A 14,165-nucleotide genomic window follows, 5' to 3' on the forward strand; every position below is an offset into this window, starting at 1 on the left:
ATTTGGCAGCTAGGTCTGTCATCTTCGCCACAATTGGTTATGAGCATCCTTCTGTTTAATAAAAGTATCCAAAAAACTTGTACAAAGAACTTGAATGAACAGCAGAAACCACATTGCTAACATGCGGGTCACTCTCTTGTAAGATTAAATTTGCCTCGTCGTATAGCCAGCACTCTCTCACTTGATATCCGTAGACCTGCAACCAGCTTCCATTACATAAAGTGTATCATTCTTTCAGTTAAATTGGATCATTCCACTTCGAGGCAATAAAACCTTTTGAAAACCTTTAATTCTTCTTGCAAGAGATATGATTAGCCTTCTGGATTGTGAGCTGCTCATCTCTCGAGTGCCTCCACGTAAACTTTTGGCGCTCTGTCCTCTTACCGCGCTCCTAAAGCGCCCGGAGAACGAGAATCACGAATCGGTATATGGTTGCCCAAGTTTCATTTCGGCTCTCCCTAGAATTTTTTCTCTCCACATCTCGAGGCCTAATTTCAATTTCGGCTCTCACCCACCCTTCCGATGAGCGAAAAAATGTGAGTATCAGGCTTCAGTTTTCGCTGTCCGTTACCAGGGCTTCGTACCAATTCTCGGTCGTCCGGAAGAGTGTTTATTAGTCCCTCGTTGTTGGAGCGATAGCTTAATGGCATTCATAAAAGACATAATGATCGTCAGGCATACCATGCAGTGCGGATTGACTGTTCAACAATGCCAAACAAAACTTCAAGTCTGAATCAGGGAGATGGAGTTCTCTCCGCCATGCTCTCTCGGCACCAAAAAATGTTTTCGGTGAATTAACAAACAGCTGTTAGAATGCTGACTGCTCGAATTGGACTTGATAAGTGGCTCTATCCGTAGAAGATCCCTGCCGCTATAAAGTTTTTCCCAAACCTTCAACAAATTGGAATAAATCCTGGGCATATGCTATGGGATTTTCCATAGACGTAAAGTGTCCACCTTTCCTCACCACTTTCCAACGAACAATGTTAAAGTTTCTCTCAACCCATTCTCTCGGTGGTAAAAGAATGTCTTCGCTGAATAAGCAAACAGCTGTCGGCACCCCAATGGTTCCAATCGGATTCAAGGAATGGCTATTTTCATAGTAGATCCTAGTAGCTGTGGAAATGTTATTATTAAACCAGTAAATCATGATATTTGTAAGAATGTCATCTAAAGACAAATCTGTTTTCAAGCCCCCCCACGAATGAAACTTTTCCAATATCCAAGCGGCCAAGCCAACTGGGGAATCAGATAGCCCGAATGCTAACGTCTGAGGTTTGGTTGCCTGGATACTCATATATCCTGCTTCACTTTTTAGCCAAGCTGATATACTTTCCACATAATTCTGTTCTTCAGAGGACAATGACTGTTCCACACTATTACCAATTAACTGTCGAATAATGCCGACATCAGTCAAGTGAATGCCTATCAGATTTTCGGGATACTTGGAGGCCAGATATCTCGTTACACCCGAGCCTATATCTCCTCCAGAAGCTACGAATCTATGATAACCAAGCTTCTTTGTCATTAATTCTAGCCATAGATCTGATATCGTTTCATTATTTATCAAGCCGCTCTTAGGATAATCCGAAAAGCCGAAGCCTGGAAGAGAAGGGATGACAACATCAAAAGAAAATTTTGAATCAATACCCAATTTTTCAGGATCAGTCAGTAGTGGTATCATTTTTATGTACCTGAGGAAGCTATCAGGCCATCCGTGACTCAAAATGATTGGTATACTGTTTGACGCTCTCCCTTTCTCATAAATGAAATGAATGCTCGTGTTCGAAATGGTTGTTTTGAAGTGGTGAAACATGTTAAGTCCCTCTTCCGCCTTTCGCCAATTGTACTTGGTTTTCCAATATTCAACAACATCACTCAAATAGGCGCCACTAATTCCCCGGTCCCACTTCTCATTTTCGATATTTTTTGGGAATCTTACGTCTGTTGTGCGTCTGCCGAGCTCGTTAAGCTCGCTATCAGATATATGAATGGAAAATGGTTCGACACTCATCGGCGATAATCAACCTTCTGCTGCGTTCGATATAACATATCATTGCCTGTTGTTCATTTTATACAGAGAAGAATAAATGATTAATAATCAGGATTTTGTGCCCTGACTTATGTTCGGGTAGCCACCAGGGCGCGGTCTAAACTGAACATTTCCCCACCGCTTAATACCTGTGTCTAGATGTTCACCTATTTGCGCCAGTAGCCAGCCTCGAAGCCGCTAGCCGCAACAGATCGAGGCATCACCGTCCGTTCATTCTCTTGACTTGTGATTTCATCGTCGGCATCAATTTTTCGAAGCGGCGTTCTGTTTAATTGACGGCAATTTTCTAAGAGACTAATAGAATATTCAAAGAAAAATTTGTTGTCTGTCCCAAACTGTATAAAAGATAATACGTATCAGTATGATCGCAGTGAAATTCCCCGTAACTCAGTGGAGGTCGCACAAAATGGCTGGAGCTCAGGTAGTGAGGGCAGAGGTCCGGCAGGGGTCTCTCTAGAAATGGCTATAATGTGGCTAGCTGCATCTGTCGTCTTGTGCAGCTTTTCCACTATGCATGGTTTTGTGTTTGCTGCTTTGACGCGATGTTGCTGGTTATCGACCAGGAAGTGGAGAAGCGGTCTCTGAACGGGCGTCACTGAGGCTTGCTGCAATCTCATTGATAATTCTTCTCAAAGCAATGTGGTTGATCATAATACAACTTCTCGACATTTGCGTCTTCAATGCTGGGACGAGCATTTTACTGTCTGAACGTGTACAATGTATCCACTTAAAGTGCGATTTTGTTTCTTGCGGAATCGCCGGACCTGGCGGTCCTCATTGGTGAGGATGAGGCCGATGGGCCAGTCTGGCTCTGTTTCTGGTGTAGCTAGGTTAATCGAGCTCCTATCTAGGATCTGCCCTAGGCGCGGGTCCGTTTCTAGTACCGGGTTTCCGATGATAATATCGGGATTTATGGCAGTCGTGACGTAGACTGGTAATTCAAACTGCTGGTTCTGGTACTTAAATTCGAGGATAGTGGCTTCCGTACATCGCACGCTATTGTCTGAGGTGGCTCCTTTGATTGCTATGGGTCTTATCTTGTATGTCTTCAGGTTAAGCGCTTGTGCACGATGTGCGGCTATCAATGACGTTCCTGCTCCCGTATCTAACAGAATGGTGGTTGGTTTGTTGCCCACCAACACAGTGATCACTCTCCGATGCCCAACCAGAGGTGGTTTTTGACTTTGAGGTTTCCTACTGTGTTTGGCTGTTTTTTCAGTGGCTGTTAATAGTTAGCTAGGCCTCGCTTCAGGGCAGTTCTTCGCCCAATGTTTACCGGCCCGGCATTTAAAGCAGATACCTAACTTCTGTAGCAACTTGCGCTCCTCTTCAGTGAGTTTGCCTTTGGGGTTGTCAGACGGATCTGGTCTTCGCCTCTTGTATCCTGTCCGGATGGCATCGATTTCCGTCTGAGTGTCTAGGTCGTCGCCGTCAGCTAGGTGGTCCTTACGCCTATCGGTGTCAGTGGCCCCATGTGTGTTGGTCGTACATTCCGCTGAGCGGTCCTCTCCGCATGAGTTGGATGCTAAAATCATGGCGGTCTCCAGTGAATCCGGTCTCAGATTTCTGACCGTTATTTGCAACGATTGTTCTAGTCCGCTCAAGTAGAATGACTGCTTGCACTCTGGCGATAGTAGTTCGTCTGGTATTGCAGCGGATAGGGCGTTTACTCTTTATTGTACGCTACTGCAAACAACAGGGATTCACTGTAGTATTTGTGTTTAAAGTGTCCGATAAAATCATTGAACGTGCTCTGACGTAGTGATTCTTCGGAGAGACCCTCGAACCAGAGGACTGCTCCCTTGGTCAAGCAGTCAGCGAAGTATAAGATCTTGTCATAATCATCTGTGAACTTGAACCGTCGTAGGTGTATGTTTATACGGGTCATGAAGGCTGCTACTGCGAGAGGCTTTCCCTCGCCACTAAATTTGGGGGGCTTGCTTGCGTTTGGTATGTTCTGGTTGCTCATAATGACACTGTCAACCATGATGAGTTGGTGGATGATTAGTATTAAGATTTAGGGTCGGGACGTGTGTGGATCGAATCAACGAGCCGATCTCCGTAGGGACGCCATCATGCGTTGGCCACTTGTAATGTGAGAAAAGTTGACAGACAGTCGATATGCAGAAGCATAAACACCGGTGCCGCTTCTCGATTACAAATATCTTCAAATCAGAGGTACTACTACTGAAAGGCCTTCCTGCGAAGCTGCCACAGATGCCTCTTCGTTGTATCGCTCCTAATGCAGAGAATAATTTATAAGTATATAGCAGCTTGCGTCTTTCTGAGTAACTGCTTCAAGTCCAAGGACATTCGAGCCAAGATAAGGCTTAAGCACTTGATATCATTTTGGTCAACTCCGACCTTCCAGAATACCTGGCCCGCCGATCAAAACATAAAAAAGAGACGACGCAGGCAACGGCGACGCGAGATTTCCTTCTTAGCTATATCTGTGAAGCACTATAATCCCTGCTTCGATTTCAATTATTTGAACTGCAAAGAATCGAGGTTCTTTGGCCGTGCGTCCAAGCAATGCGAAAGTGTTCCTCACCGCAGAGTATTTCCTGCGAACAGTTTCTGACCGTCTCTCTGTCAAGTCTTCCTGCGACTTGGGTTTCGAGGGATACTCCCTATGCCTAACGTGCTTCTGGACGAGAGACGCCGCAGCCACGCAATCCATCTCCGTCAGGCCTCTTCCTGCAGCTGGATCGCCTTTGACCCACTAACAGATCCTAGAGAAAAGTTGTAGACACCGTACCTAGACAAAGCCGTCCTGAGGCTGTGGTTAGCCGTCAATTCACCTTTCTACGTTTAAGCCATTCCAATTGTTGACTAACGAATGTCTTCCTAATTGCTTACTGCACCGCGCTTTCCAGGGTTATGTAGTTTATAGAAGAGATGCCTGCTACCTTCCACTCATGCAAGCACACATAGAAGAGAGCCGAGGTTAGCGAGGCTAGCGAAGTGGTATTCATGATTTAACAACATGTTTCCGCCGTTGAGAAGGAAGAGCCGAGCCTTGCGTCGGTACCAGACATCATGTCAAGATAACTCTAACGCCGCGGCTTTGTACCCACTGTCATGCAACGATATCCGCTTGCATATACCTAAGGTAAAAAAAACCAAAAAACACGGAGCTTAGCTCGTTACTTCGGGTTACTTGTCACTTTGATGCAACGTGGCGTGTTTCCAACCGCAGTGCGATGCTCGCGAAAGTATATAAAAGGTTGAAAATATTGTCCTATAACTGATCCCAACGTTCACTTTGAATTATTAGGTTCTCTGAAACTGAGGAACATGTTTTCTGTTAGCGTTTTAAGTCTTTTTTTTTTGGTGGTAGTTGAATTATCACTATCCGTGTCTGGCCAGGGAATCAGTTATGGTGATGTGCTGCACAACATCTTAACGGGTAACATTACAAACTATAACGACTCTTTTGGAGTGATTGAATATTATTCCGAGCAACCGTTCAGCGCAACCGCAAATATCTCAATAGGGTCTATCGATAATGCGGAAGTCCTGAATGGCGCCATTCAGCTGTATGAATGGGCAACATTTGGGCAAAAGTGGGGAGATGCTGTTTTTTTGAATCTCTTTATGAAGTACAATGGACAGGCCAACAACTATTTGGAGTCCGATGATCTGAAACGTGATTTGATTAAACTTGCTAACGGAAACGATACTTTGTTCAGTATCTGGGCCGAGTCTTCTAGTGATGAGGACCTATCTAACTTATACCAATCTTTACACAAGGGCGAGTGAGATATGAGCAGAGATACAAGCGCTATATGCTCGAAGGGAGCTCTTCTCTTCACCGTGTCACATACAAGCGAATCAAGAGGCACTTATGCAATGTGCTAGCACCCTCTTGCCACAAATTTGGGACATTTTTTTTCTATAGTTAATCATCAGACAAGTCTTGTCTACACGTACAGACTTCTCTTCTCGAGGACAATGATGCTAGCGCTGATTTGCTCCAGGTGTTGCAAAACGGATTGTGAATCTAGGACGGAAGAGATGCGAAGATCACTGCGTGATCCGTCAGAATGGCTCAGATGCTTTGTAAGCTGCTTCTGTCCCTAGATTCTTTTGGGGCAGGTGTAGACTGAGCATAGGGGCCAGATAGGCAAGCTACTTGCTGGCTGCTAAGGTTGTCAGCCTACGTCCTGGACGAATTTCATACGATCAAGATTGTGCTTAACAGGATGCGGAGCATAGGGTCTCGCGTTTTTTGGTTAGACATCAATAGCGGCAATTTTGTTGAGAAGCCCCTGAAAATCAGCTAGCATAACTACTTTTGATTTCGGTACTATGACTCCGTCAGATGATACTCTTACTATGAGCAATCTGAGGCAGAAGCGGGTCTCCCAGGCGTCGTACCACTCCCTATTTCTCTGCATCAACTTACGGAAAGGTCATATCAGCCAAAACGGGAACGGAAGCCAAAATAGGTCAACTTTTTCAATCTATTCTACTGACTGATCTCCCACAATGTCCTATTGGAGACAGAATGGTCCCTGCGGGGCCTTATGTGTCTGATTTGTCGATAAATGTGCTGTTATGGGATACGAAAAAGATGTCGCCCCGAGCGACAGTTTCCTATTTTGTCAGTGCACATTTTTGTCATTGGATACTATTGTACATCACATAAGGACATGGAACGCTCGTTAACCCAGATTACAGGAAGGTATGAAGGTCAATTGATTCCACTACAATAAGTACAATGGCTCGTAAAAACCATTATTCCAAAACTATAAAAATGAGCAATGTTTGATCCAACTCTTCCTGAACACTCTTCTTAAAACCTGCAACAACACAGCACAAATGAGGATTTCCGCAGCTCTAACAGCTCTCTGTCTTGCCGCTAGGACTTTTGCCGAGGATGCAACCTACGGCGAGTCCTTGCACAATATGCTTACCGGCAATATTGATACCAATAACAATGAAGGGGCGCATGTTGATTACTATTCCCAGCAGCCACACAATGCAACCGTCAATATCTCAATCGCTTCCATCAACAATGGTGAAGTTTTGAACGGTGCTGTTCAACTCTATGAATCTGCAACGCAGAGCGAAAAGTGGGGAGACGCTGTCTTCTTAAATTTCTTCATGAAGTACAACGGACAGGCATACAATTACTTGGACTTACAGGATTTGAAGAATGATTTGGTTGTGCATGCAACGGGTAATGATACTTTACTCAACATTTGGGCAGAAACATCAAGCGACGATGGTTTGGCTGAGCTGTACAATTCCTTACGCGGCCTCCCTGTTCCTGTCAAGTCACTTAAAAAGAGAGATTACACTACTTGCGATAGCAACCATGCCCCCAACCAGGGAGACTGTAATAATTTACAAAATTGGTTGTGGGTTAATGGGGGTAGCATAGCCTCAACACCAAGGGATTACTGCTGGGGTGGCTGCTGTATCAGTTGGTCCAGGGACACCCGGTTCAGTCTCGCTTGGGGTGCAGGAAAAGCAGACTGGTGCATAAGCCACTGTGTGAACGCCAATGCCAGCTGTGAGATTCATGGAGTTTTGTATGGTAATGCAAGTTTCGACTTCTGTGTGAGCAATAGAGCGGATGGATGTACTTGATTTTTCAGATTTTAAGCAACCACTTTAGGACTATTAAACCAAAAAAAGTCAAAAAATCGTAAAAAAATAAAAAAGCTCACCCTGAGGTTAACTGGTGGCACTCTTGAGCAAAGCCAGCAGAGTGAAATACGTTGAAAACTATGGACTATGAGCGGTCATTCTCACGCGGTGAGCTCCATCATCACATTAGTAATTCGTTACGTAGAAGTAAACTGTAAGCTTTATATCCTATTATCGCAGTAAATCATTGACGATCTTGACAGTTGAAAAAAAGACACATTCCCTAACAGCCTAACTTGGATGCGGAAGTTGGTATTTTTGGATATAGTCTAGTGCTCAGTTACTTCAACAAGCTTTGGATTCTACACCTTTAATCAAAGCATTATCACCCAGTAAAAAACTGGAGGTGATCTCTCTCATTTTCAAATAAAAAGATCTTCTTTTGAAGCATCATGAAGAGATTAATATCAAACGCAGGACACGAAAATAAACTTAGACTCTGCCAAACCCTGCAACGGTAGTGCTAGGTATTCAAATTAACGAAGCCGTACTATCAGGCGATTCGGAGTCGACAATTAGTGTGTCAGGAAAATGCAGGCGGCTAAGCAACTAAAAGGATGGCCTCTTCTTTAGGATCCTAGCAACCGGCCTCCCGTATGTATTGATTTGGGAAGTTTGGGATAGCTGAAAGCCTAAGATGATGACTCGGACTAACTTCCTCGGTGTCTTCATCGGCTTCCTCCTCATCGTCCGGGTTCGAGGCATTTCAGTGACGTTCTTGTCTATGATTTTCTTATCACAATACTTTGCCACATGGTCTGCCTTATGGCAGATGGAACATTTGATTGACCGGGTTGTTTTTTTCTCGAGCTCTTCTGAGAATCTTCCTGAGCGTCATATATCGCTTTAATCTCTGCGAGAATCTGATGCATCGACTTCTCAATCTTTCCGGTTTTTATGTTATGGCGGTTTTTGGCATATTCGCCTTTCAACCCAGCGGTTACTAATCCGCATTTAAAGTAGTTAGGAAGGGTTAGACCGATGGAGGATTCCAGTTTGTCAATTGCTCTCTTAAAATCAGGGGGATATACTCCAGGATCTATCTCACCGTCATATGAGTATTTCACAATTTCTTCCAATATGTCAATATCCTCTTCTTCCTCGTTATGTGGGTCGAATGACCGCATAATGATATCAATGGTTGGTATTCCAGTCTCGACCCCCTTTAGCCCACGTTGGGTAATATTCTTTGTGGACATTCCTTGTAAAAAAGGTTACCAACCATCTTTCTTCGTATGGCTTAGTACACCTGCAGGCCCAGATGGTAAGCTCCTCCGCTTTTCACCCCGGTCTGTGTGGTTCACTTACTATTTACGCGCGATGCCTGCGTTCCTGCTTCAATCATTTGAACTGCAAAGAATCGAGGTTCAGTTTGTAAGAAGATGCAGAAAGGAAAGGAAGCTTCCCCGAGATGGCTGGATCTTCCCCAACCAGATTGTTTGGGAACCCGATATCAAAAGGAACAATGCTCTCAAGGTACGTGACTTGTTCTGGAGTCAATTTGATCGACAAAGCGGCAATGTTGTCCTTCAAATGCTCAACCTTTCTGCCTCCCACAAGCGGGAAGACGTTGGTTCCCTTGGACCTGATATACGCAAGAGCAATGGCTGTGATGCAATGCGTGCCATGTTCTTTGGCAACCTTTTCCAAAGCGGAACTGATCTTCACTTCCAACTCTGTCTGCTCAGGAGGCTGATCAAACGCCCGCAATTTCTCTCCACGCTTTTTACGCTCCTCGATGGATTCTTTGGTCTGGAACCTTCCCCCACCAAGAACATCCCAGGGCACAAGCGCCATACCGAAATGCTTGGCCATTGGAAGAATCTCTCGTTCGAAATCTCTGAGCATAACGTTCCATCTGCCTTGATAAACACTGAACGGAGTCTTGCCACGCGACACAGCGTAATAGTTAGCGGCAGACACGACCCATGCTGGCATATCAGAAGCCCCTAGGTACAACGCTTTGCCCTGCTGCACCAGAACGTGCAAGCTATCCATCAACTCCTCTATCGAAGTCATATGGTCCCACCAGTGGACATACAAGATATCGATCCACTCGGTCTTCAGCTTCTTCAAGGAGTCGCGGACACTTACGTGCAGACTGCGCCTATTGTTTCCACCAAAATTCGCACTCCTACCCTTGCCAACTTCATAAGCCTTGTAATCGCCTGTAAACTATTACCATCTGGTCTCGAACTTTCCTGCATCCCATCCATTCGCCAATCCAAGTCTCGGACTCTTCATTTTGTTACCTGTTGGCTGTGTCAATGAAGTTCCCGCCCGCTTCATAGTATGCATCTAGCAATTCAAAGGCACGCTTCTTGTCCATTGGGCCCAAAGCCTCAGACCATGCTTCCCCAATCGACATAGCCCCAAAGACCAAAGGAGAAACTTTGATGCCAGCGGTTTTCGACAAAAGGTTTAAGCGGCCCAACTCTGTAGGAGGTTCAGGTGCAGGTGCAAACAACTCAGACATGATGATATAATTCGGTAGTAATTAGATGGTTATCTCTCCAACAATCCCAACTACCATTGACAGACGAGACGTATCTTTTTATATGATTCCCACCGAAACACATTTTCCAAAAACTCTTAGAGTGAACAACAATTCCCGTTGAACGGTCTTCGTTACAATTACAGTACGATGATGACTCACTGCTAGCATCTGTAAACTCTTGCCCTTCTTAGAATTAACTTCCGCGAACGTCACAAACTCATAAAAAAATGCTCCGCCACGCTGGACGCCTCTGAAGGTTATGGTCACGGTGGAATTCGCATTTCGTGCTCCCACTCACATTTAGTCTTACAGCTAATGAGACAAACTACAGGATAACAATCGTGGTTGAACAGAAAGCCAGACCTCGAGGACATCAACCTGTTCTTTTCTGTTAAACTTCTTTGCAAACTCTGTCCGTATCACAACATCTCATCAGCTCATCTCAAGGAAAATGAACCCTATGCATACTTATATCAAGTAGCGTAATATGAGCAGCAGCCTGTACTCCCAAGTCAATTCTCCGCCACTTCAACTGTATTCATATGGGCTTCATTAGGTAGATAAAGATTTCTTCATCGGCCAAGTGCATCTAAAAATGCTAGGATGCGAATACGCTTCACTTGTTGGATGAAACGCAAGGGAATAAATCTGAAAAGATCAATTTAAAATTGATTTGAACGGTATAGAGGTCTAAACATATCACGATTCTATTAATAACCCAATTTAACTGCCTCGTCATAAGTTGGATAGTCGAGGTAACCTTCCTTGGTGCTTGAGTAAAAAGTCTCTCTGTTATACTTGTTTAACGGCAAGCCCTTCTCGATGCGGTCAACCATATCGGGGTTTGCGATAAAAAACCTACCGTAAGCGATCAACGTTCTGTCATCGGCTACCATTTCCTCCACATCTTCTGGATGCAAAGCTAGATTACCTGCTCTAATGATCGGACCCTTCCAGATTGAGTAAGCGAAGTCGTTAGTACCGTCTTTGTATTCCCCTTCACCTTCGGCATAAAGTAATGCATTCGTGACACGAGGTTCGACGAGATGCACAAAGGCTAGGCGCTTACCAAGTTTAGCTCTCGCTTCCAGTTCACCTAAGATGTAGGCATAGTGAGCGATGGTCAATGGATCTCGGCCACCGGACATGGTACCGAAAGTACCGAATGGCATAAATCTGATAGCGACTTTGTCCCAACCGACGGCCTCTGCAACCGCATCAGTCACTTCGAGCGTGAAGCGAGCCCTGTTTTCAATAGATCCACCGTATTCGTCTGTCCTCTTGTTAGAGATTGGGTCCATAAATAGGTTCAATAGGTAACCGCCAGCGCATTGTATTTCAACTCCATCTGCACCAGCCTCTATGGAGTTCTTGGCCGCCTGGACATAATCCTTGATATATTGCTTGATCTCGTCCTTGGTCAAACCGTGCTGTGGATTGTTGCTCTTGACCGCCCTCTCACGCTGTTCCTCATCCATATAAGGCTCGTCAGAGGCCGAGACATAAGGAAGACCATCTCTTGCCAAAGTATCAGGGAATGCTTGTCTACCCAAAACCCAAAATTGCACCCACACGAAGGATTTGTTCTCATGAATCTTGGCAAAGATTTTCTTCCACTTCTCAAGTTGACTTTCAGACCAGATACCTGGCGCATTGTCGTAACCTCCACTTTGAGCAGACGGAAAAGTTCCCTCGGTTATAATGAGAGTACCTGGTCTCTTCGACCGCTGGTCGTAGTACTCAATGGCCCAATCGTTTGGCACATTACCAGGGTAATGAGCTCTCATTCTGGTCAAAGGTGGCATGACAACACGGTGCTTCAACTCATTGTTCCCAATTTTGATCGGCTTGAATAGATTGGTGTCACCCAAAGCAATTGGCTGGAAATCCTTGACAAATGACATGGCAGGTAATAATCTCTCGATTTGATGTTCAAATGGTAAAAAGAAGTTATATCTCAAGACTCTTTCCGTCAGGGCTGATCTCGTCGTGCCATTATATGTGAGTTGAAGCCATCATGCTACCGAAGTTATGACCGTGAGCAAATGAACGTAGCCGTCTGCTTGTCGTTGATGCTTGTGTCGCTGGCGCTTACTAAGCTAAGCGGAACGTAGAGGCTTCAGGTGGCTGCGGCAACCAAGGGGAGAGACCTTCAGAGCATTTGGCAGCTCTTTCAGCTCTTTGTACATCATAGGCAGTATTCCTTCGAATCCCGCATGTTTATTTGGGCATTTAGCTTGAACAATGGTTTTTCTGTAAATTTCTCATTCCTTTTAGTAAGCAATTCGAGGCCTTTCAGGTGGGTAGAAGTAGACGATTTGCCTCCAAAAATAAGATAGCAGATAAGGATACGGCCAAGATAAGATAAGCATTGCATTATTGCAAGTCTGTAAGGTTATCTGCGCAGGATCAGAAGGATACATTGGATGGAAGCGGTGTCGCAGCATGAAATTTGACTCGCGAAGATGTGCCTTTTATTGACGAAATGTGCGCGGTCCGAGCGACAATAAATGAATTCCACGGTTAAGGCGGAAGTACTAAATCCCGAACGAGGTACAGGATTTTGATCTCCAAAAAATTGACTTCCAGATTATTCCTGGTACTTTCCAGTAAATTATCTGATAAAAAATATCACCGATGCAAGAAATCGATGACGCTGAATCAGATATAAATAATATGCCACTTCAATCTTCCTTATTTTGGCGTTTCAACGTAATGTGAAATACTCACTTTCTTGCAGTCTCCAAATCACACCAGTAATCGAGCCACAGGTTGCGTCGCCTCTCTCCATATCAATGAATCTTAGCAATTGCATGGCGCATGCTGAGCATATTCCAATCCGCAGCTTGAAGGATCTATAATTGCTGGGGCCACCTTTTTGGTAAACTATCTATCATGGGTCGTAGCAATAATATCCGGAAAAGTCAACAAAGCATCTTCAATGACGTCCAAATTGGAAAATCACTGCGGTTGGTAGGCTCATTCGACGAGAATAGAACAATTCTTCATAATTTTGGCACAAAATGGGTTTTACACTGAGTGCTTTGGGTGGGAACTTACGAATTCGAGTCACACAAGTTAAGAACTGTCCTCCGCTTCTTACATTAATGGAAGTATCTGCAGCAATTTTAGCGGAGACTTTTTCTAAGGTTCTCTTGCTCCTTGTCCAAGCATCTGACAGCGGCAATTCCACTGATAGAAACTGGACCGTAGTCTGGATCGTTAAGATGCATAGGGATTTGGTTCAGGTTGGTTTTACCACAACAGTAGAGTCCTTGGATAACAACTCGCTCAGCTGGAATAAGCGTAAACGACAACTTGCTGAATACGGATTTCTCATAGGACTTCGAAAGGACATTTTCATGACCCATCTCACAGTCCAATGAGAGATGGCTGCTTGAATGTCATCAATTGTACAATAATCTGAGAAGTAATCCAATTGTCAAATCGCCGCCATCAGCCTCAATCCAGCCTGGATATGGACAAACTTTTATCATTCTCTCCGATTGTTTCCTTATCTTATCTAAAAGTGAGACGTTCAACAGCTAACCAATTCAGCCATCAACGCCATACTCACCTGGCCGATCAAGACATAAAATCCAGACAGCGCGAGCGAAGACGCGAGATTTCCATCTTGGAAAACTTAAATGCCTGAACTCTCAGCGGTCAGCTTCTTCTGTGTCCTGGAAATACTGGTATGAGGATGCCTGCTGCATTATAGATATCGTTCATACGAGATTTCAACATGCATTCCTTAGGCCGCTTTTCGACCCGCTAGGTCGCTGTAGCTTCTTAATGGCCTTGGTAAATTCCATGAGGACACATCTAACAACTTGTTAAAACCCACGAGGCCGAAGTGCGCAGACTAGAGGCTTTTGTCTCATCCACCAGAGCAACGTTATCAGCAGTTATTCTAAGCAAACCACAAATCAGGAAAGACTTTTGACATCTAAAGAT

At 44.6% G+C, this 14,165-nt stretch overlaps 2 protein-coding genes across 2 annotated transcripts; both read right to left on the bottom strand.

The window, feature by feature from the left end:
* Window positions 1-871: 871 nt before the first annotated feature.
* Window positions 872-2,014, bottom strand: HG536_0C00100 (epoxide hydrolase family protein; the record flags this gene model as incomplete). Its single annotated transcript, XM_037282625.1, has 1 exon — window positions 872-2,014. The coding sequence occupies one exon, from the start codon at window positions 2,012-2,014 to the stop codon at window positions 872-874; it is 1,143 nt and encodes a 380-aa protein (XP_037138520.1).
* An 8,904-nt stretch (window positions 2,015-10,918) lies between these two features.
* HG536_0C00120 (alkene reductase) lies at window positions 10,919-12,112 on the bottom strand (the record flags this gene model as incomplete). The annotated part of the gene is made up of 1 exon (XM_037282626.1): window positions 10,919-12,112. The coding sequence occupies one exon, from the start codon at window positions 12,110-12,112 to the stop codon at window positions 10,919-10,921; it is 1,194 nt and encodes a 397-aa protein (XP_037138521.1).
* Window positions 12,113-14,165: the final 2,053 nt, after the last annotated feature.

This window comes from Torulaspora globosa, chromosome 3 (genome assembly GCF_014133895.1).
Source record: "Torulaspora globosa chromosome 3, complete sequence".
NCBI lineage: Eukaryota > Fungi > Ascomycota > Saccharomycetes > Saccharomycetales > Saccharomycetaceae > Torulaspora > Torulaspora globosa.